A 21,998-nucleotide genomic window follows, 5' to 3' on the forward strand; every position below is an offset into this window, starting at 1 on the left:
TCTCCTAAAGTGGCACCCTAACTTTGCTAACTGAATGGGTGAAGAAAAAGGATTATTTTTAACCTTCTCACAGATACCTCGTTTTATCAAAAACTACAAGGTGTTTTTAAAAAAAGAGTTATTTAACTCTTTTCAAGGCTAGATAACGACATATATAAATCACTGTATGATGCCTAAGGATGTGCAGTTGTCTAACAGCAGTGATGAGCTATAGGAGATCCCTAAGTATGTCATATGAGGTATATGCATTATTTTGGGAAATATTTGTAGTAGCACAATGCAAATTTACACACTTTGAGGGTACAAATTGGAAAAGTTCTGGCTTTGACATTTCCTCAACTGGGTGCTCCTGAGGAGCCACCATAGGAACTTGTGGAAAGGCACTGTTTGGTTCTGAAGAGATGTGTGTTTCTGTCAGGCGCAAAATGAAGAGAGAAAACAGGAGATTTGGTAACCCGCATAGATTGTCAAATACTATCTTTCTCAGAAGATGAGCCTCAAGCTCTGTTTTTCTATCCTTTTTTTTTTTTTTAAAGCCACTTTTAACTTCTGCATTTCAATGAGGCCCTCAGTTATAAAAGTCTGTTGCTAAACTTTGTTTAAAAGCTGCTACACATGTTATTGCCTTTAAGTCTCCTATCGCAGCCACGCTACCTGTAAGAAACAGGCACCTGCCAGCCAGCCAGCCACCTGTCAAGCGCATAAAGTACAATTCTGCCTCCAAGCCGAAATAATCTCTTATATTTTAGCCTGGCTGAGGGCCACGACCCTTTATCCGCCTGCCTGGTTTTCTTTTCCCTGAGGCGACCAGGCGTTAATGGCGGGGGCCGCCTGGGCGCGGGGTGAAGCGGAGCTGACACCCCCCCCAACACACACAAGATGGCGGCCGCCGCCCTCTCCGCGCGCCACTCAAGCGCGGGCGTTTGAAAAATAACGGCCGGCGGCCCTTTCCCCGCCAGCGGAGGGCCCCGCCAGGGGGCGCGCTCGCCTCCTTGGGCCCCGCCCCTCCGCGCTGACGTCCACCCGGAAGCGGCGCACGTGGAGCGGTGGCGGCGGGGGGGGAGTGGCGGCCATGGGTTCTCGGGGGGCGGCGGCAGGTCGGTATCAGGATGTGCGCCACCCGCTCTCCTTCCTCTTCCCCCTCTTATTCCCCTTCTTATTCCCCCCCCCCACACCTCCCCGCTGGTGCGTAACGGTTCCTTGTTGTGGGCTCCACAGGGCCCGGCGGGCCGCCCGCTGAGGAGGAGATGCCCGAGCTCTCCGACGGTGAGGAGGCCTGGGAGGACGAGGAGGAGGAGGAGGAGGAAGGCGCCGCCGAAGGCCTGCTGACTCGCTGCCTCTTCTGTGACAGGTCTGCCGGCAACGTGGGGTGGTGGTGAGGGACACTGTACTGTCCCCGGGCTCCCTCCGTGGGCCGAGGGGCCGCCTGAAGCCCCTTGCAACTCCTTGAGGGGGAAAGAGGGGTGTGTGGCACCGTCCAGGCCCGGCCTGTGGCAGGCGGCCACCTCGGGAAAATAAACAATGTGTAGTTTGCAACAGTGCACTGGAGCGTGTTGGTCTTGTATACAGCCTCTCTAGAGGCAGAGGTCTGGTAAAGCCAGGTTAAAAGAGGGAGAAGTAATGTGAAAAACAGATAATTCCCCCTCTCCTCGCCCTGAAGCCATATGGAAGTTTATCTCTTGAATTCTCTCCGTTTTCTTTTCTCATCGTCAGTAGGTAGATGAGAATTATTATTTTATTGCAGCAGATCCTGCTGCCCAATGCACCTTAAATATATGTTATGCTTATATTTTGGGTTTAACACTGGCTTTGCTTTCAAGGAATTTTTGCGAGTTAACAGGGTGTGTGGTTTTGTCAAAGTTTTTGTGTTCCTTTTGTTGCAAAACGTTTTGCAAATAAGGCAAAGCTGCTTTGTGAGGTGTGCAAGTAAGCAGGCACCTGTTTGTTCTTTCTCTAAGGCAAAAATGATGTGTTCTGGATACGTTGCTTAGCAGGTCAGAGTAAAAACTCATATGAAGGTCATAGTAGTGTTTTATCTTTTTTTTTTTTATCATGTCTTTTAAATATCAAAATGCATATTTAATGGTTTGTTGTTGACAGGTTGTTTAGTTCTGCTGAAGATGTTTTCTCCCACTGCAAAACAGAGCATCAGTTTAATGTTTTTGATGTCATCAGAAAACATGGTAAGTTTTTTTTTTTGCGACTTGTCGTTTCCTTCTGTGTGTCAGCATCTTGTTTAAAATAAATTGCCAAGATTAGCTTGTTTGTAATGGATTTTCTGCTTGTAGCTGAAGATTCCAAGTTTGAACAAGAAAAGCTATTGTAGAAAAATGCCTGTATGTTATATGTAAAATGTCTATATGTTCCCTCGGGTGATTGCAGGTAGGCGTAGCCTCCAATGTCTGTTTTGTTCTTGCCAAGTAAAGTGTAGGGTTGGCTTTTGCTCGAAGCTCTCGTATTTAGGCTGAAGTGGTGACTTTAGTCAGGTACATACAGAAGGGTATATATGGAGTGGGGGGGGTGTCCTGGAAAGTGTTAGGTAAGTGCTGAACTACTGGGCCTGAAATCCATATCTTGCTACGTATAGAGCAAAACTGGAAAGCAGGGGAAAGGGAACACTGTTGGAGAAATGCAATTTTAAGAGTGTGTACTAAAAAGGAGAGATAAAGAGATAGGAACCACATGTGTTAAGAAATCTGCACGTAAAATTCTAAGATCCGGTCTGTTTTCTGTCTATAAGCCAGTGGAAAGTCTTTCGAGTTTATGCTGTATCCTTGCTGTGCAGAAAGCACAAAACTGTTTTTAAATTACTCTTACTTCTGAGCAAGGGGGCAGTTTTAAATCAGTATTGGTGTGTATTCTTGATGAGTAAGATAAATTTGCATTTATTAAGCAGAAGGCTAAAAATATGAGCAAAAGAGCACAACAGCCGAAAATATCAGCAAGGTAGCTAATAGGAGATAAATGTGCCTGTTCTCTTGTAGTTGCTTGCCAAATGAATGAAACCGTTGCTCGTAATCCACATTATAATATGTTCCATTCTTAACTCGTTGTAAATGCATTTGTCCTGTGGGTAAGAATTTCCTGGTTTGGTCCTGAAGAGAAGAAAAATGTAAATAGCTAACCTAAGATACTGCCCTGGATAATGATGTACACCCTAAGGGGAAGCTGGCCAATTGAATAAGTAATTAGCATTCATATAATTGTAAAATTTACACAGGCTTTCTGTAATGCAAGTTTTCTGTTTTTTTTTTTCCTCCTTTCTTTTTAGGACTTGATTTTTATGGATACGTTAAACTAATAAACTTTGTCAGATTAAAGGTAGGTGTGATGTGTATTACTTCTATAACCTATGTCTGGAGAATGGGAAAACAAGATGCTGTGCTTTCAGTTTGCTCTTTTTAAATAACTGTATGAAACTTTGGATTATGCTTCTAGAAATAAGAAATTACCGGAATTAAAATAGCTATTGGTTGATTTATTTAGATGTGAAGTTGTTTTCATTTAGCTCATGCTGTCTAGTATTATGTTGGTTTAATTCATTTCAGCCTTTGACTCTGCTGTCTCACTCCAGTAATGGCTTCGCTTCTTGACAGCTGAAGTTTCTCAGTCCTTGCATGTGTGTTGATGCAAAAGAGTCCTTCCTGGGGGCGTGAGCTGCTCAGAGTCCTAGTGCAGTGTTAGTAAGGACAACACCTGATCCCTTAGGTCACAAACCCTAAAATTAATCTCTGTTAAAATGATACCAGAATCAGGAAAGCTACAATTTTAAGTTAGGCCTGGGTATATTTTGTGTATTTTATGCCCTTGAAGTACATTCTTATGGTTGTTCCCTGAAAGTTTAGGTTTAGACTTAATGCAATCTTAGGTAATTAAGCATTTTTTACTTTAATTCTCAAATAGTTATTTAAGGTATAACTAACTATGCTGAGTAAACACAGAAATGGGAATACTGAAGTCCAGAACCTGACCTCTCCTTTCCTGACAACTGTTCACTGGCCAGATGCAAACGGGAGAGAATATAGCATTTCTGAAATTTGTCCCTGTGGTGCTGTTTGTGTAATGAACACTTGGCATGATTACTATCTTGGCTTTTGTTGATTAGCCCTGTTGTAAGCTGTGGGTTTGACACAGTCAAACACCTGAGTGAACTTGGTTCCTGATAGCAGTGCCTTCTGCATCTATCAATTTGCTGTACTTTATTGCTTTTACTGAATTCCTTGGTCCTGTAGCTTCCTGGGCTTTGGGACCCAGGCTAACTCATAGGTGTAGTTTTATGCTATTCTCCGGTCACCATGGTTGTAGTGTCAGTAGTGAGTACTTGTCAGAGCCAGGATGGAAGCCAGGAGTTAATTTCTTCACTGTTCTTGGTAGTCACGCTTAAAAGTAGTATCTTTCTCAGTCTTTGCTACGAAGCTACTTTAATACTATTTTAATGGGTGGAAGAACAAATCTTTGCCTTATTTTCCTGAATGAAATTAAAGGGCTGGTGTTTTCAAAGCAACATAGCTTATGTGCTCTTTTCCTTCTGCCTAGAAACCAACAGTGGCATATTTCAGTTCTCTCAGCAGCCCACTGCCTTGGGAAGAAGAGGAATATTTGAAACCGGAGCTAGAAGATGATCTTCTACTTCAGTTTGGTAAATAAATATGCCTCAGCATGACTGTAGCGTGTTGTGGGATAAACGTGGTATTGGCAGAGTTTGTGTCATATGAAGCATCATCACTATTATTTAATTGACATACAGGAGAAAATCCACATGCTAGCTGAAGTCATGACACTAAGTCATGCTCTGAATTTTTTACCGTATGTTACATGAGGGTTTTTAATGACTGAACTTTCCATAGCCCTGTTTTATTATCTACATTCACTTATTGTAGATCTGATGTTCACAGGGGAGGTGCTGTACGTAGTAATTAATCGGATCAGAGAGGTACTCCACCCAAGCTTCCTTGGAAGATGTATGAAGCTTTTAAAGCTTCTAATTGTAGGTATTTAAAATCAGATGCATTAATTCAAAAATGTGTTATAAGCCAGGAGCAAGTAATTTGCCGTGTCAAAATATCTTCATCTTTTGTACAGGTTCTATTTTGGACCAACCCAGTGTGATACACTGCAATTGCACAGCAGAGTTCCACTGCTTTAGCAGTTCTAGCAGCCAGTACAAGCAGCCTTAGCTTCTCTCTCATGACAGTTCATCAGATGACATTGAGAGAATTCAGTCTGACTCTTGAAATTACTTTTGCTGCCCATGATTAAGAAACTTGTAATTTCTGTGCCTTCTTACCATTGCCATTAACGGGCCTTTTTTGCACTCTCTTCCTATTTTGCACTTGATTGTACATCTTTCTTTTACCTAAGCCGTAAGATACTTAGGGCTTGTGGGTTTTTTCTTCTCCTTGCAGCCTGGATTGCAGTTTTGCCCTTTTCTCAGGTAGCCCTGTTGCATGATAGAGCTAATGTGTTGCAGAGGACACTTGGTTGGTTACTCAGGAGTTTCATGTTTTACTGTGTCAGCTCTTGCCTAATGTGTGTTCTTTGCCCAAGCTATAGATTTTGAAATGCTTTGAAGTGCCGTTGCAATTGCTAAAGAGTTATGGGGGTGATCTGAATCTCTGAAATCTTATTTTATGTATCTGTGCTTTGTTTCAGTCCCACAGGGCCAAATAGTCTTCCATGATTAAAAGGAATAGATACGTGTTTTGGTTTTTTTTAAAGTCTTTTGTCCAATAAGCTGGCAGTAATTCCTTACTATACCCAAATTAACAGTAGTACCGTTATTTTTTATGTCCACTGACATCTGTTGTAGTCACCAGCTGAATTTAACAAAGAGGTGAATGGGAACTAGTGCTGAGTCTGAGTTTTGGTAGTTAAAAAACAATGTTTCATCTAGATTCGTTCTGCTTATGGTGATGTTCTTTTGAGTTTTGTGTGTTCATAAGCTTTATAAAAGCCCAAGGCATTGGTTTGAAAAGTAAGAGTAACTGTCTAATTACTAATAAATTTTTTTATTTCTGTACCTTCTTACCTTTTATCATTGCCATTAACAGCCCTTTTACCCTCAGAATAACATAAGTGGAAAAACTGAGGATAAGACTGTAATTAACTACAGTTTAAACCTAAAGTCTTCTTTTGTCAATAATCAAACACTGGTATTTAAAGAAACCTGAATTCTGGATTTATTTGCTTTGTGAACTTAGAGCTTTGCTTCTAGCATACTTGCATTTACTGAGTAGTGTTGTATTCTGCAGGTAGTCCTATCAAATTCAGTGGTCCAGTAGTAAGCCAGACTTCTTTTGCAAATCATCCACAGCCAGAAATAGCAACACTAAAAACATAATATTTATGAGCTGCTGTGAAGCAACGTGTGACTAGTAGGTATTTTTTCCTCCCCATTTCATCAGATATAGAAGATCTTTGTGAACCTGCAAACATTTTGCCTTCCAATGGTTTAAATGATACCATGATGCTCCTGGAGCAATTAAAACATGCTGAACACAGAGCAAGACTTGCAGAAGCAGCCTTGGCTAGAGCACAAGATGATCTTCAAAAAATGAAGTAAGTGTTTGACCTAAAGTTTTGGGATTTTTCTATTTGAAAAATTTCTATTTTAGGTGAGATGGGATGTTCATGTTTGAACATGTACACAGTGGAGAAGAGGGAGGTATTGACAAATTAAATATGGGACTCTATAAACGTTTTCAGAGATGGCTCCAAACAATGATTATCATTAGTAGAATTCAGTTACAATTTGGAGAATTCCTCAGTGAAATTAATAAACCAGCTTTTCAGCTACCTTATTTTCAGTCTCAGGTGTGGGTTCTGTTAGTAAGAATATTCAGTGCATCGCAATCAGGATATTCCCATAGCTGTGCATGCTACTTCTAAATCTTGTTGTCTTCAAAATATGAATTGATTATGTTCATGGATAAAATGGGAATATAAACTTCTTTTGGGATCGCATAAGATTAAATCCTGCAAAAATGTCATTTTAAGATCACACTGATTGGGCACTGAAGAACTGAGATTGTATTTAAGAGACTTGGAAAAAGAATTCATGTTCTTTTGTGGAAAAGTCGGAAAAACCTTGTTTAGTAAAATACATTTGAGAGTTTGTTCTATGTCTTGAGAGTGCACGTGTGATGTTATCAGTAACTAAGTATACCAAAAATAAATTTATGTATTCAAATCCTATCAGCTGTGAACAATTATACATGTTAAATATGAATGGGTTTGTCTTCAGTAGGGTTTAACTTTTGCAAATTGTACTTTATAGCATACAGCACTTCTGATATTTCTGTGTATATTATGCATTAATTCATCATAAACAATAAGAACTGAAAGAAATTTATCACTGCAGTTGTAAAAATTCTTTTCTGTGAGTTTTTTTGTCTTACTCTTCCTTTCTTTTTCATTTAAAAGAAAGAAAAACCTTTTCAGGTTATCACTTGCAATTTCTTTTCAGCTTTCTAAGCTTCAGTCAGGCTTATAGATTTCTTCTTGAGGTTAGTATATCAAATTATCTGCTGTTGCAAAAGGGAGCCTTTAATTTTTCTTTGTCAGTGCAGGCCCTTCAATACAGCAGGGATCGGCTGGCAGCAGAAATAGCCGGATGTAGATCTGATGAAGCAGCACCATTTGAAATTATAGGCAGATTAATTAGTTGCGTTGTAGTAGCCTACATGCTGTAATCCAGGGTGATACTGGAGGTTACTCCACTGAAAGAGACCATCTACAGATGTTTCCTTTCAGGTAAACCTCTGTGAAATTAGGGTAACCTGAAAGTCTGGTGTAGAGCAAAAATAGTGTACAGGACCTTAATCTACAGTGACCTGTTTTTCTAGTGTTTTCTGCCATGGAAATAGGTTTGTACCAAAATTTATCAGGCTCATTGGCTGCCTTCAACTTCTGGAGTAAAAAAGGCTAGATCCAGGAGCTTTCTCATGCTCTACCTATCTATAGAGACTTCTTGGGAGAACTGTACTTTTTTTCAGTTAGAACATGACTGCTTTATGCAGGTCTTGCTTTCTAAGATGTGGAGAAAGTACTTTAGGTTTTTTAATGACTGCCTGTTCAGGATCAGTCATGTAGCTCCCTAATATAATAGTATGAGGGAACCCACTAATTGAGTATGAAATAATTTAGGCAGAAATGTTTTTCCAAGTTTGCTAGACTGAGTAGACTTGTAGAATTACAAGAATTGAAAGGGCTCCACAGCAAAGACAGGTAGCTGGAGGCCTAGTGACCTTATGCTTCCCCCCCCAAATGGTAACAACTCTCTAAATCAGGTTACCTTTAGCATTTGATATAACTTAGAGATTTAAGATCATGGCTTGTATATCCTGAATTTTTTAACATCTGTTCCCTGTTTAGAGATGATGGCTTTTGTTTTTACTTACCTTCTTTTTTCTGGATTAAAAAGACAGAGAGGGCAGCTTTGTATCTAGAGTTTGTTACTTAGAGTCATAGAATCGTTTGGGCTGGAAGGGGCCTTAAAGATCATCTATTTCCAACCCCCTTGCCATGGGCAGGGACACCTCCACTAGAGCAGGTTGCTCAAAGCCCCATCCAGCCTGGCCTTGCGCTGCGGGCATAGGCTGGAGGAGGTGTTGGCTGAATCCATTTAAAATAATTTTAAAATTAAAATCAAGTTTAAATTTCTTAATTGTATGTCAGAGAATCTATTTTTCATAAGTTTCAATTTTTGTTTTGATATTTACCTAAAAGGAAAATACAAACTGCCCCATTAAAAGTGATATTAAAAGTAAGTATGTCAGGAAGTTCAGGAAGTTTATGATATTGACAAACTTTTAATGCAAATTCTCTTATCACGACCTCTTCCCCATCCAAACTAGGTAAGCAGAGAAGTATTTCGCATGTCAGGACTGAAGCAGTATTTCTGGTTTTCTTGTTCTACTAGGGTGGTACTGATAATGAGATGTTACCTACAGCTTTTATACATTAAGTTCCTGTTTAAAAAAAGTATAAGCACTGTTGAAAGTGACCTTTGGCTGCTTTGGAGAGGTCTAGGATGCGAGTTTTGACGTTAGGCTGCAGACCTTGGAGGATTATTGTCTGGCTGAAGCGTGTTTGCTTTTTCACTTCATTGTAGGTATAATATGAGCTTTTAGCTTGTCAACTTTTAACTGTGTTTTCATGATAAACCCCTTGATTTGTCTATTTTTGTCCTCAAAACTGCTTTGAGAAATGAGAGGAGAACATGGCGCATTAGGAATGCAAGGCCAGCGAGGAGGAAAAAGAAGCAGCATGAAATCGAAGTAATAAATTGAATGTTAAGCTCTGGTTTGTTTCCACCCAAATGCTTCAGTTTTAAAGTACTTTCCTCTGCCTTCCACTACTCATGCAGTGTTGTATGGTTTGTATTTCTTGTACTGGTTGATGTATTGGGTCCCTATCTGTATTACACAGCCTAAAACGTGTGTTATTCCCCTGTAGGCTTTGAGCGCTGTGCTTTTGCGCTAGTGAGCACAAAATGCATAGTTCCTCCTTAAAGAGAGAAATTAAGTCCAAATGTTTCGCTGCTGCTATTTGCTGGTTGCAAGCAGAAATTAGTGACTGCAGGAGGGTGATGGACGGAGAATGGTGGTGCAGCAGCCCGGAGGAGCCGGCAGAGGGAGGTTCTGCACAATTAAAACCAGTCCCATTGTTGTAGAAACCCCTGGGCAGGCTGGATTTCTTACCTCTTTCAAGCCCCTTCTCCCCCCTCTACCCCCGCCTCCTTTTCATGGTCCCATAAACATGTCTCAAGGGTATATTTCAAATTGATTACAGGCAATTTGCACAGGATTTTGTGATGAATGCAGATGTCAGGAGCGGCTCGTCATCCGGCGCCATTGCAGACCTTCAGGAGGATGAGGATGGTGTTTACTTCAGCTCCTATGGGCATTATGGGATACACGAAGAGATGCTAAAGGTTAGAAAGTCATCTCAACTGCATCTTAGTAGGACCAAAGAGGAAAGATGGAACGAAGTGGGCTGTGTGCCTATAAATATACTGCAGAGCAGCTGCATTTTTAACCCTTTCTATACATGAGAGTTTTTTCCTAGGAGTAGGGTTGAGAGATCTTTTTCCAGTTTTATTTCCTTTGTATAAATTCTGTTTAAGGGAAGGATTAGGAACATAAAATCTTTACTCTACAGATATACTTGGAGTTATATTACAATATCTGTACCACAATATTACCATACCAAAAGAAGCTTTTTTTTCTGGGTGCTTAAAAGATAAAGGATAAAACATGATACGGACAATGAATATTTTTTTCATTTATGTTTTCCTAACAATTGAAATTTGTTAGGCAAAAGCATTTGTCAAATATTGTGGTCTCCTATTGCACTAGGTAAACAGAAATTGTTGGTATTTTTGCACAGTTCAGTGTATCAATAACATGACATTGAACAGCTGGCAAAATTGTATGCTCCTTTTATATGATAAAGGTAAAAAAATAATGCTTAAAACTCTTAAAAGGCAAACCTGTGTAGGCCAACAACTTAGACAACACAAAACCCAACAACTTAAAATTAACATGTAAATCAAAAACTCTTAATGCTTCCTTTCAGAGAAAGTACCATAGTTGTGAAAGTCAGAAACAGTTTTAGTATTTTAAAGCAGAAATAAATAATATTCATGCCTGAAGTAGAGGTAGAATACAGAATTGTGAAGTGACTTTGTCCACACAGGTAGCATATAAAGTTTTCTGTTTTAGAAATAATTTAGTGGCCCCGATGTAGAAATGCACATGAATTTGTGTTAAGCATAGTATAAGCATGAGGTTAATTTTAAGCGGGTATATTTTACAGGAGTTCAGAGATGTCTGCAGAAGTAGAAGGATGTTTTCCAAAATGTATAATCTAGAGAAATGTTGTTTAAGTCTTGAAGAAAAATAAAAATGATAGAAGTTTGGGTTTGAGTTGTATAAAGATGTTGCTTGAGATGTTATAGGTTATAGAATGAGGAAGCCTTTCTGTTTGCTAATTAAACTTTATAGTAATTCTGCATCTCTGCACAAGGAGATTGGTACAGTTTTTTTGTTTTCAGGGAATATTTGTCGGAAAGCTTTTAGGAAGACTTTTGACTTTCTTAAACCTAGGAAAACAATTGGGTTTTGTCACATGTGGGTAGAATTTTTTTCTATGTGCTAGGCATTCATTTTTATTTTTTTTCCACGTGTGTCTATTTATATAAATATAGTGGCTTGTTCCATTGAAATTTTATTTAATTTTTTTTCATATACTTGGTAGTGGTAGGATGAAGTTTTAAGTTTTGGGGTTTTTTTGTGCTGCAAATACTTCAGAGATGGGGGAAGGAGCATTGTTACTTTACACTGGCCAAATGGCTAGTGTTTCCCTTGCTCTATTTTTTTTTTTTTTGAGAATTCCTTGACTATCATCTTAATAAATTTCCTTACCATTTCATTTAAAAACAAAACAAAAAAAGCGTTACATTGAAATGATGAGTGATAGAATGGAATTGATGAATAGAGAGACCTGAAGTGAATGACCACGGCTTACTGGAGCAGCAGTGCATACAGCAGAGACAGCAGCTAGAATTGTATTGATTAATTTGGGGCAGTGCTGAGGCAATGTGAGTGGGCAAGATGTAAGGCTGAAAGATTTCCAGCTGACTGCTTTCTTGATTGATGCTGAACAATATTTTTTTTTTTAATTTTTTTGTTATTTCAGCAAATCCTATTATATACTGCAGTAGAGGTGAAGTACTAAAAATAGTTGCTCTGAACATATAACGTCATAGTAAACCAGTATGGTTATAAAAGATCCCAATTATTTTTATTTATATTAATTACGTATAATTTTAAAGTACTGTTTTCTGAAATAATTTCTAACTGTTTCTTTGGGCTGTTTGTGTTTAATAATCCTCCTAAACTTAAAACTGAATTTTAGGATTTTCAAGCCTCAAAATACTTTATCTCCAGAATTTTTATGAACATATCTTTTGTTGTCAGTCTCTATTTTTGATCTTGTTTTTCTAACAAAATAGACTCTGTTCTTTATCAGTAGAGAAAATTTCTTAGTTTACATTTTGTTTCTGAAAAATCTTACTTAATCATAGTAGAGAAATGCTAACTTAAATATAAACAATTGGATTTTATACTTCAGTATTATTTATGGGCTTATCTTTACTAGATAAAAATTGCTTAAAATTTTTCTTTTACTTTAACACTTGAAGTGCAGTAGCAATTCCAAAACCTATACTTGGCTGTCAATTTTTGTACCTCCTGATGCATAAGAGGAGAATCAATGTTTAATAGATTACCTTGCTGGTAGATTGAGCTATACTGCTAGCTTTCATATTCTAAGATACTATAAATGTTTAGTTATATGCTTGAAAGCATTCCAGCTTCTTGGGTCGTTATGTATTACAGTTAATTTATTATATTGGGCTTTTATAGAAAGGGCTGTTCAGTTTTAATTACTAGTTTGTCTTCAGGTTTGCAAATTTGCAGTTTGTTCAGAAGGAGAAAAAGTTAATCTGATCCATAACTCTTTCTTGAAGGAATCTGTGTGTCATGGGAGTGAGTGTCAGAGAATAAAATGATACAAAACGTTTTATGAGCTCATGAGTCAAATTTTTACCCTTGTATAGAGGTTGTTATGTAAAACTGATGCAGTATTACCTCTTTGTTACTGCTATTCCTGGAATGTGGTGAAGAACTGTTAAGATGCAAAGTCAAATGTAGCAGGTCAGAAAAGTGTAAGCTAATTTATTATTTTTCCTTCAGAGGCTCAGCTGTCTTGATTTGCAAAGGCAATAAATTCTGACAGAATATCGTACAGGAAGTGTCATGATTACAGGGCCCTTCTAAGTATAGTAGCCACAAAACAGCTGTAGGCCAAGTTAAAAAGCAAGTGTTCAGTATTTTAAAATTATATGCTGTACCTAACTAGAAAAAGCGAACACTTCTTTATTCTTTAATCATAGGATAAAGTGCGTACAGAAAGCTATCGTGACTTCATCTATCAAAACCCACATATCTTCAAGGACAAGGTAGGTAAAACATCTCAGAAAATTGAGTGATTTTCTGTGCTTTATTTTTTTCTCAAGTGGTAGAAATCCTTCAGGTTGGCTACTTCGTAGGTTTGGGAATGGAATATCGCCCTGACAAGATTTGATTTAATGTACTCTGGCTTTATTAGGTGGTACAGTGCTATTCAGCTGCTGGAGGGTGCAAAGCGCTGATAACAGAAGTGCTGATTGCTGTTGTCATTGTTCTCTGTGCCATGTTGGGATGTTCATTAATTATTTTGGCGGGGTTAGGTTGAGCCTTTCTTGTCCAGTATATTAAGTGGAATCTATCTTAGAGGGCCTCTTTAGCACAATTGAAATAGATTTCAATTTGTGCCTGATACAGTAAAAACATCCTGGAAACACTATGGAATTAGAATTGGGGAAGAAGTTAATATGCAACTGATTTATCGAATTGGTGTTGTTTAGTGTCTTCAAACTAGGTTATTGGTAAGGCACTTAAAGCCAAGAATTAGTATTCACTTGCAGTGAGGAAAGATTGCACTGATGCTTGTTTGTGATCTTACTGTGCTTGTGACCCCTGCACAGTTGTGATCCTCATCTTGCCCTCCGTATTTCTGCTGAGTTTGTTGTGCTCTGAGTTACACTGTGCAGCCTTCTGCTCTGGATTAGCTTTCCTCTACTTCATGCTTACCCTTCTTAAACTGTGCATGGATATTTCTTAGTGTGAAGCCACGATGTCTAGCTTTATGGAAGGCAATGACTGTAGATTTTTATTTTGGTTTTGATTGAGCCCTTTTTAAGAAGTGATAATACAAGAATAGTGGTGGAAGCAATAAAACTATCTGATAGTTCCTCAGTTGGAACTGAAGTAAGATTTTGTCCTAGGTGGTAAATAGTGTGTACTCTTTGTATACCTTACCTCAATTTTCTTTTGGCAACCACAGCAGAAAAATATTAGGAAAAGAGTTTTCTTTCTTTTTGTTTTAGGCCACGTCCCAAGCTTGTTTCTATTAAACATTTCTAAGTTCTTTAGTTATAATGACAGAATAAGCCAAAGTGTTGTAGAAAGTGCTCCCAGCTACTTAAAAGATGCAAGTGATCTCATAGCTGGGTGGCTCATCCAACAACACAGAGGATCAATAAAGAAAAGAAAACTTTCTTGGGAGAAATTTGGTTTCAAAGATGCCCCTAAAATTGATAACTGCAGGTTTTCACAGGGTTAGACTGATCTTAAGTTACAGGAAAAGTATGTCCTAGTGAACCAGTAATTTTTCAGGATTGGTTGTATTTCTCCTCTGTTGTTTGGATGTATTGGTAACGTTTGAAACAAATCGTGGGTGAACTGTTACAGACAATGGTGCTTCAACCCCAGCTGTAGATGCGTTTGCTCAGGAATCAGCCAGAAAATATAATTCACGTGAAAGCATTCAGCTTCTAAAGCAAAGCTTGTCTATTACTGCAACATCTACAAACTGGTTTCTGAACTCATGTTTTTACAGCAGTTTTTTGACCTCAAATTTGTTGACCTCTAAACCCATCATAGTTTATTAAAGTTGAATGGAAAGAAAGATTCTCAACTGCTTTGAGTTCCCAGCAGCTTCTGTCCGGGTGACCAGTGCCCCACAAATTCCATGTCTGACTAAATGTTGATGTAACTTTCACTTGGTATGCTGTTGTGGACAATATTTGGGATTTTTGTTTTTCAGAGATCTAGCTTTTAAGTGACATCTGTTACAGAATTCTACTGAAGGAACTGTTATGATGTTTTGTTTAAATTATGTATCGTATGATTCTCTCAGAACCATATTAATGAGTGAAACTTCCAACTTGAGGAAATAGGCTGTTTTCCTTTAAAGTTTGATGAAATTTTTTTTTTAAATGAGTAAAAGTCTGATACTGTGTTTCTTACACTTCTATATGATATTCCTCCCTAGAAAATTCACAGTGATGCTTCTTGTTTTTCTGAAAGGACACCTGTGAGTTAGGTTGGGAGGAGCTTGTTCAAAGAGGTCACACTAGCTTTTGATGGAAATCCGCAGTATCCCAAAGAGGTGTGATTGCATGATAACAGATGATAACAGAATATCTAGGTTTGTTTATTAGGCTTCCTTTATTCAGAATCAGCCAATCTGTTGTCTCCCAGCTTTCAGAAGGAATTATTAAAACTGGAATGAGTCTGTCAGATGTACTTGAGGTGAGAATAGGACAATTTAAATTACCCAGCAGGAGTTGTTAAGGTGGCCTTACTCAGTAAAAGGAAATGTGATCCATTTTACAGTGAGAGTAGTTTTTGTCGGAAAAATAATTGATTAGAAAAGCACTATTGCCATGCTTAGTTTTTGTGGTAGACAGAAGTCTAAGGCAGGCATGGATGCCGTATTGAGGGGGAAAAACGAGCTTTTAAACATTGTTCATACTAAAAGTTCATTGGTGAAATTAATTTAATTGGCCAAATTATCTGACCTCCCTTTTTTCTGAATTTGGGGTGATTTTTTTCTGTTAACTAGGAGTAGAATATCAATTTTGATTAGACTGCAAAGAAGGATGTGATGCTGCAGTATATTATGGTGTAGTCAAATCGCCAGTCCAGCTGCTCCAGATCTCTGGTGAGAGGCCATATGTGATCACCGCAAGAATGCGTTAGCTGTAGACCCTTGTTCTTAGGCTAATTGGTGATCATTCTGCTTGTCTTTCTATTCCTCAGATGTGTTCCAGCTTGTATATTTTCTCTCCTGTGCCTTTTTCTCCACCCCTATCCCCTGCCTAAGGCTAGATGAGTTCCATCTGGGTTTTTAAGAGACCAGGGCAGCTTTCCAAAGTGGTGTCTGTTTTGATTTTTTTCCAATTTGTGGTGATTGCTCTCTTTCATGCAACTGTACATCAAGATCATTCTTTCACAGAGGTTTGTTTTTGGCTCTGACTTCCAGCTTTCGTGGCTCACCAATTTTGTTAACTACCATGGGTGAAATGTTAGAATAGATGATGTTATGGGGACGTGAGATTTCAGCAGCTGCAAGAACACTGATTTTTACTTCTGTCTCCAGAAGACTTCAGCCTAGGGATTTCTGTAGCCATTAGTTATATGCAACTTGTGAATGAGTTGTAGAATTGACTCCTATTGGAACATAGCTGTAAAGAGTTCCAAGTGGAACAAGTCACTCTGTCCACAACTACACAAGAGGCTGTAAAAAATTCGTCACGCTAATGTTTTCTAGAGTGATTCCAGATTGTAGGTTGCTGTATGAATACAGGTGGCAGTCAGCTCTTCAGTCATGGCTTCCCAGTACACCACAGCGGAAGGTCATTTAAACTGTGCTGCTAAAGATAAATGGCTATTTTTATTCATGCTGGCTTCAGAATAATTGCTCTATATCCGTCATCAAAACATAGAATTGTATGCAAGGCAAACAGACCTCATGTGTGGACCATTCAAGTACTCACTTTGATAGTGTTTGTCAGGTGGAATTGGAGAGTGCACATGCAAGTTTTTGTTGTGCCAAAGCAAGAATGCTCAATAGCTCATGAGCTAGAAAGTTTGTGAGGGTGCGTTATTGCCCTGATGTATTTTGTAAAATGGGGTTATAATTCTCAAGTGTGGGACTGATGACTGAGTAATTTGATCCCTTCTTTGGAAAAAAAAAATTGTTGTCATGAAAGCTGTGAGGACAGCTTTTACAACCCCGGATACTGTGCTAAGGAGAGACAGTGAATACGTTAATATTCCTTTCTAATAAATGATTTTTATGACTAGTAATTCTGACTCAGTGTTCCAGTTAGCTTAGAAGTGTTTGAGTGACTTGTGCTTGCTCTCTTGTTTAGGTCTCTTGTATGGGGAAGGAAGTCTGTCTTTCCAGTTCGGATTCTGTTAGTGCTTAAATGCTCTGCATGACACGACTGACTGTACATAGTGTTTAGAAAACTGTTTCTGATTGTCAGATTTCAGAATGCTTTGGGGTTTAGTGCTTAGAATTTTTTAATACCGTTAGTAAAGCTTAACTGTATTAAGTAGAAGTCTAACAATAAGACCACTGATGATCTGGCCAATGCGACAGAATGCACCCTCAGCAAATTTGCAGCTGATGCAAAACTGGGAGGGCTGCTGGCTAGAAAACAACTTCGCAGAGAAGAATTTGGGGGTCCTGGTCAACACGAAGTTGATCGTGAGCCAGCGACACACACCCTTGTGATAAATGCAGCCAACAAGCCTCCTGGGCTGCATTAGGAAGACTTGTCACCAGCAGGTCAAGAGAGAAGCACCTTCTCTTGTACCCCACGGAGATATGACTTCTGGAGTGCTGTGCCCAGTCCTGGGTTCCCCAGTGCAAGGGTGAGATGAGTGTCCTAGAGTGAGTCCAGTGAGAGATCACAAAGGTGATGAAGGGACTGGAGCATTTGTGATACAGGGAGACCATGAAAGAGCTGTTTTGTCTGGAGGAGAGAAGGCTCAGGGAGGTCTTAATTGGTGTGTATGAATGCCTGCTGGTCGGTGGGGGAGTAAAGGAGGTAGATCCAGACTCTTCTTAGTGGTGCTCAGGGACAGGATGAAAGCAGTGGGCACAGATAAAATTCCAGGCAATTTTTTTTTTTACTGCAAGGGCAATTGAACAGTGGCGTGGGTTGCCCAGAGAGGTTCTGCAGTCTCCATCCTTGGAGAGATATTCAGAAGCCATCTGAGTGTGGTTCTGAGCAACCTGCTCTAGTTGACCCTGCTTTGGAATGTGATCTCCAGAGGTTCCTTTCAACCTCAACAATTCAGTGTTTCTGTGAAAACATCAAATGTGAAATTCATAGCTTAAAAATCTACTGTAACACAATCAAGATTAAAAGTGTTAGGTTTTAAGCTATTGAGAAGTTTCCAGCAGTTAAATTATAATACTGAGGCCTGAACAAAGCTACTTGGTAAAATCTCTGCTTTATGAAGTTCAACACTGCTGGCAACTCTACTTATTAGTGTATTTAGTACTATTTTCTTAGTCGCTTCACATTTTTAAACTTTTCAATCTTCCTACAGTAGCTAATATTTGAGATATCAAAAACAAGCATTTGTGTGAGTTTGTTCCTGTGTTGAGTGTATTTCTTCCAAGTGTAGCACTGAAGTTTATTTTTCTGTAATGAAAAATTAGGGATCCTGTCTTCCAGGATTTTTTGGTCCTATTTTCATTATATGTAGTGTCAGACAGAAAATATTTCTAGGTGTTACAACACTGCCAGTCACCATTTTGAAATTTAGTCACCTTGAGCCATGGTTGTTTTGAGGCCATTTCTAGCAGAGAATTCCTAAATAAAATTTCTGAATAGACAGTTAATGAGAAACTGTAACTAGAATTTTTTTTTTCAGGCCTAGTTTTAAATTCAGTTGTTAGTGATTCACTGATAAAAGGGCTTCGATTTCCCACTTCTCCTGTTCGTGTAACTTTTTAGCTGTTTGCCGAAATAATTGCTGATGAGTGTTTCCCATGGGATTGAGTTCGTCTGCGGCTGGAGCGAGTCTGCTTCACTGGCTGTCTGCAGAGGGTTAGTACAGGGTGTGGAGTTAGAGCTGTGGTTTGACTTGGATGTCTCTGAATGTAAGACTTGATGCTACCATTTCTTCCTTCTGTTGGAACATGGGGTCTCACTGACGTAGGAAGATGTGTAGAAAAATCGTAGTAAGGGAGGTAGATGGAGGTAAAAACAAACACTATATTTGTTTCAGGTGGTTTTGGATGTTGGCTGCGGAACTGGAATCCTCTCCATGTTTGCTGCCAAAGCAGGTGCGAAGAAAGTGATTGGAGTCGACCAGTCTGAAATCATCTATCAGGCCATGGACATCATCAGGTAGGAAAAGCTCTGAGAAAAGCATGGTAAATGTTGCTGTAAAAAGTTATTAAAATGCTGTTATACGTTAATTATCACCTGTCACTCAATATGCCATTTACTGAAGTCCTTTGTCCTAAGAACACAGGTTTTGATGTGGAGTCAAGTTGTTTGCTCCTATAATAGAGGTAATAAAAACAGGGCTGTAGCTAAGGCAGGGTGTTTTCCAGATCTTTCTCCTAATGTTAGCACGTGGCCAGTGCTACCTTGCTGTGGAGGCTCCAACTGACTGTTGCCAGCCCATTTTCTGTTCTGATGCTTTAAATGTTGCTACTGATAAAATCATAAATTTCTAGACAACGAACAAAGTTGAGACACCAGATCTCTGAGGTTCCTGCCAGAATGTTTCTGCAGTCTGAAGTCCCTCTAAAGAGCAGCCCTACCCTGTAGGGTGTTAACAGCTCCCCCCGACTTCAGCATTATCCACAGACTTCCTGAGGGTGCATTCTGTCCCATTAGGTCACTAATCAAGGTGTTAATTAGTATCAGAACTAGCACTGAATCCTGAGGGACACCTCTGGTACCCGGCTGCTGGACTCTGTACTCCTTCTGTGACCTCTCGAACTTCATGGTCTAGACAGCTTTCCACCCATCTAATGGTTCGTTTATCCACTCTACATTTTGCTAATTTACCTATAGAGGGTAATATGGGAGACTCTTGAGTATACGTAAAAATTAAGCAACGGCATCTGAAGACTTAAAAAGTATTTCCTAGCGTGAGGTAGGAGAATTGTAGGTGAAAATGTGTACTCTTGATAGCTGAGGTGTCTAGGTTTTTTGTGCTTGGTTGTTTTTGTAAGAGCAACTGTTGAAAAGAAAGTCAAGGTAGATGCTGAGGAATTTGGGATTGAGAGTTTCTATGCAAGCTTAAGTCATACAGAAATAAGGTTGTCTAGGCAGAATTTTTATGTTAGATACCACTTCGCACACTGGAGATGCAACACGGCACACTTGGATGCTGTAAAATAATTCTATTAAATAAATGCCTGTTGAAGAATAGTACCATGCTGAGCATTAGATGCAACTTCGACCAAAATGCTTTTATGGCACAAGAACTTGTTCTCTGAAGAGAACTTTTCCCAGGAGTCCTTGTCACCTTCAGAGTGGTTACAAATCTGAAATGGTGTTTTATTTCTAATGCAGTAGAGGAACAATCCTACGTTTGTCATATCTTTCAACAAGTGCCCACAAAGTCCTTTAGGTGTTATTTATACTTAGAGGAGGATAGAAGTATCAGGCAACACGTATTACCTTTGGTGAGGAAAAGGGGAAGCCTTTCAGAAAAACAACAAATCCAAACCCATGAGCTCTCTAGAGAGTGATGAATTGCTGCTTGAAGTACACAGTGAACCATTGCTATGGCTGCACATTTATAGATACCTTCTGCTATAAAAGGTTCAATTCACATTACAGTTTTTGATTCACATCAAAACAATTTATATTTGTCTTGTTAAACCTACTTTTTAAAAAAGAATAAAGCTGACAAACTTGTAATGGAATAACACGTGTTTATTGGAATACTGAACAGCTCTGTGTAGCTTAAAAATGACTACTGCAGTGTGCCTCCACTTGGGATTACAGGCTGTGCTCAAGAGCTTTTGTGCCTCCCAGAATTCAGGTTCGTTTCTGGCATGCTAATTACGAGAAACCTTGTGTGTAAGTAATCTGGAATAAGTGGCCAGAGTGGTGTGATTCTTTCCCAAGGTTACATAATAAATTTACTTTTAACTAAATGTTTGCCTTCTTTTTTACTGTGAGTAGCTGCTCCTGAAATTTCTACTGCAGCGAATGACTTGATTTTCTTGTCGTTCATCACTGTTACTCTAGAATAGAAAGCTCAAGTGTACTTCCTAAATGGCATCTCAGCAATTTTTCCTACAATGTGTAAACTACATTATTTTGTGGTTGGGTTTTTCTTTTATACCTTACAACTGAAAACAAGTATGTAATGAATTAGTCATTATGTCCTTGTATGCGGTCATTTAGGAAGTTATCCTTACATCTCTTTTTGTCCTTCTTAAAATATTGTTGTGGGTGATAGCTCTTTAGCGTTTTATTTCTCACTTTGAACTTTGGGTTTTACTTCTGTTTGCAGCATTAAATTATGATACTAGTGATGAACTACTAGTCTTCTATCAGAAGACTGTCGTGTGTAGAGTATTTAATTGATCTTTTCAATAGCCCACATGTTCAAGTAGCCCTTTGACCCTTTCCTTTCCCTCCCTTCATTCTGATCTTTCTCTATTATCTTTTAGATTGAATTTTTAATGTGGTTAGTGGTCTGCATTGAAGGCCAGACAGAATGTGAGAGTAAGATATCAGGACAGGGAGGGAAGGGGCAGAGATAAGAACCGCAACGGAAAGATAAATTTTGTTCGTGTAAATACTTTTCTGCCATCTGTTAGAATAGCTATTGTAATAACGGAACGTGCAAGAAAGACTAATAGGGCTTGCCAAGAAGAAAAGCACTAAATTTAAAGGGTTTATATATTTAGTAATTTCACTGTCATGCAGTTTTTGTTTCAAAAACTCTAGTCACGTCACAGTACCTTCCTCCTTATATAGGGTGGTAGTACTGTTACTTGCACATGAGGTAATACTTCATTATTGTGGTTACTAAACATTGCAGATGATGATTTTGGCCAAAATCACAGTGGGCAGGATGTATTTAGTGTGGAATAACTGTAATGCTGATCCAGAGGGAAGGTTTGTTCGCGGTGACTTTGCAGCTAGTTTTGTTAAATAAAAAACCAAGTCGTGCAAAACAGCTTTGTGAGGAAGTGAATTTCCATTGCCATCCCAGTGTGATGAGTAGGCTCTAAGCACCAGAGACTTCTGCTACAGGGGTCAAAGAAAGAGAACTGTTAACAAGCAACTTGTAAGTAAAAAGGAGCTTCATTTTAGATTGTCCTCCTTTCTCTTTCCTTGGCTTCTGAAGCTTTCCACACACAGCACATTGGAGGTATACAGATCTACTGGCTGCTATCTTTGCCTGAGACTTAATCTGCTACAGTTTTTGGATACTCAGAAACATTTCCACTGAAGTATAACTGAGGAGTATTATGTTTTACTGCGTTCTTGATTAGTTAAGAACAATTGTTCGGGGGAGAAATGCAAACTATAGACATCGGTATAT

General features: G+C 39.0%; 1 protein-coding gene across 1 annotated transcript in view; it reads left to right on the top strand.

Moving 5' to 3' along the window:
• The first annotated feature begins 1,069 nt into the window (after positions 1-1,069).
• The window catches only part of PRMT3 (protein arginine methyltransferase 3), a 61,311-nt gene continuing 40,382 nt past the window's right edge, over positions 1,070-21,998 (top strand). The window contains exons 1-9 of the mRNA XM_014951638.1: positions 1,070-1,097; positions 1,219-1,351; positions 2,101-2,183; positions 3,272-3,321; positions 4,537-4,639; positions 6,405-6,558; positions 9,793-9,934; positions 12,959-13,024; positions 18,702-18,823. Of these exons, the coding sequence (XP_014807124.1) occupies positions 1,073-1,097; positions 1,219-1,351; positions 2,101-2,183; positions 3,272-3,321; positions 4,537-4,639; positions 6,405-6,558; positions 9,793-9,934; positions 12,959-13,024; positions 18,702-18,823 (878 nt within the window). The 5' untranslated portion in view covers positions 1,070-1,072. The remainder of the gene's footprint in view (positions 1,098-1,218; positions 1,352-2,100; positions 2,184-3,271; positions 3,322-4,536; positions 4,640-6,404; positions 6,559-9,792; positions 9,935-12,958; positions 13,025-18,701; positions 18,824-21,998) is intronic.

The sequence above is a fragment of the Calidris pugnax genome, unplaced genomic scaffold (genome assembly GCF_001431845.1).
Source record: "Calidris pugnax isolate Ruff unplaced genomic scaffold, ASM143184v1 scaffold183, whole genome shotgun sequence".
NCBI classification, from domain to species: Eukaryota; Metazoa; Chordata; class Aves; order Charadriiformes; family Scolopacidae; genus Calidris; species Calidris pugnax.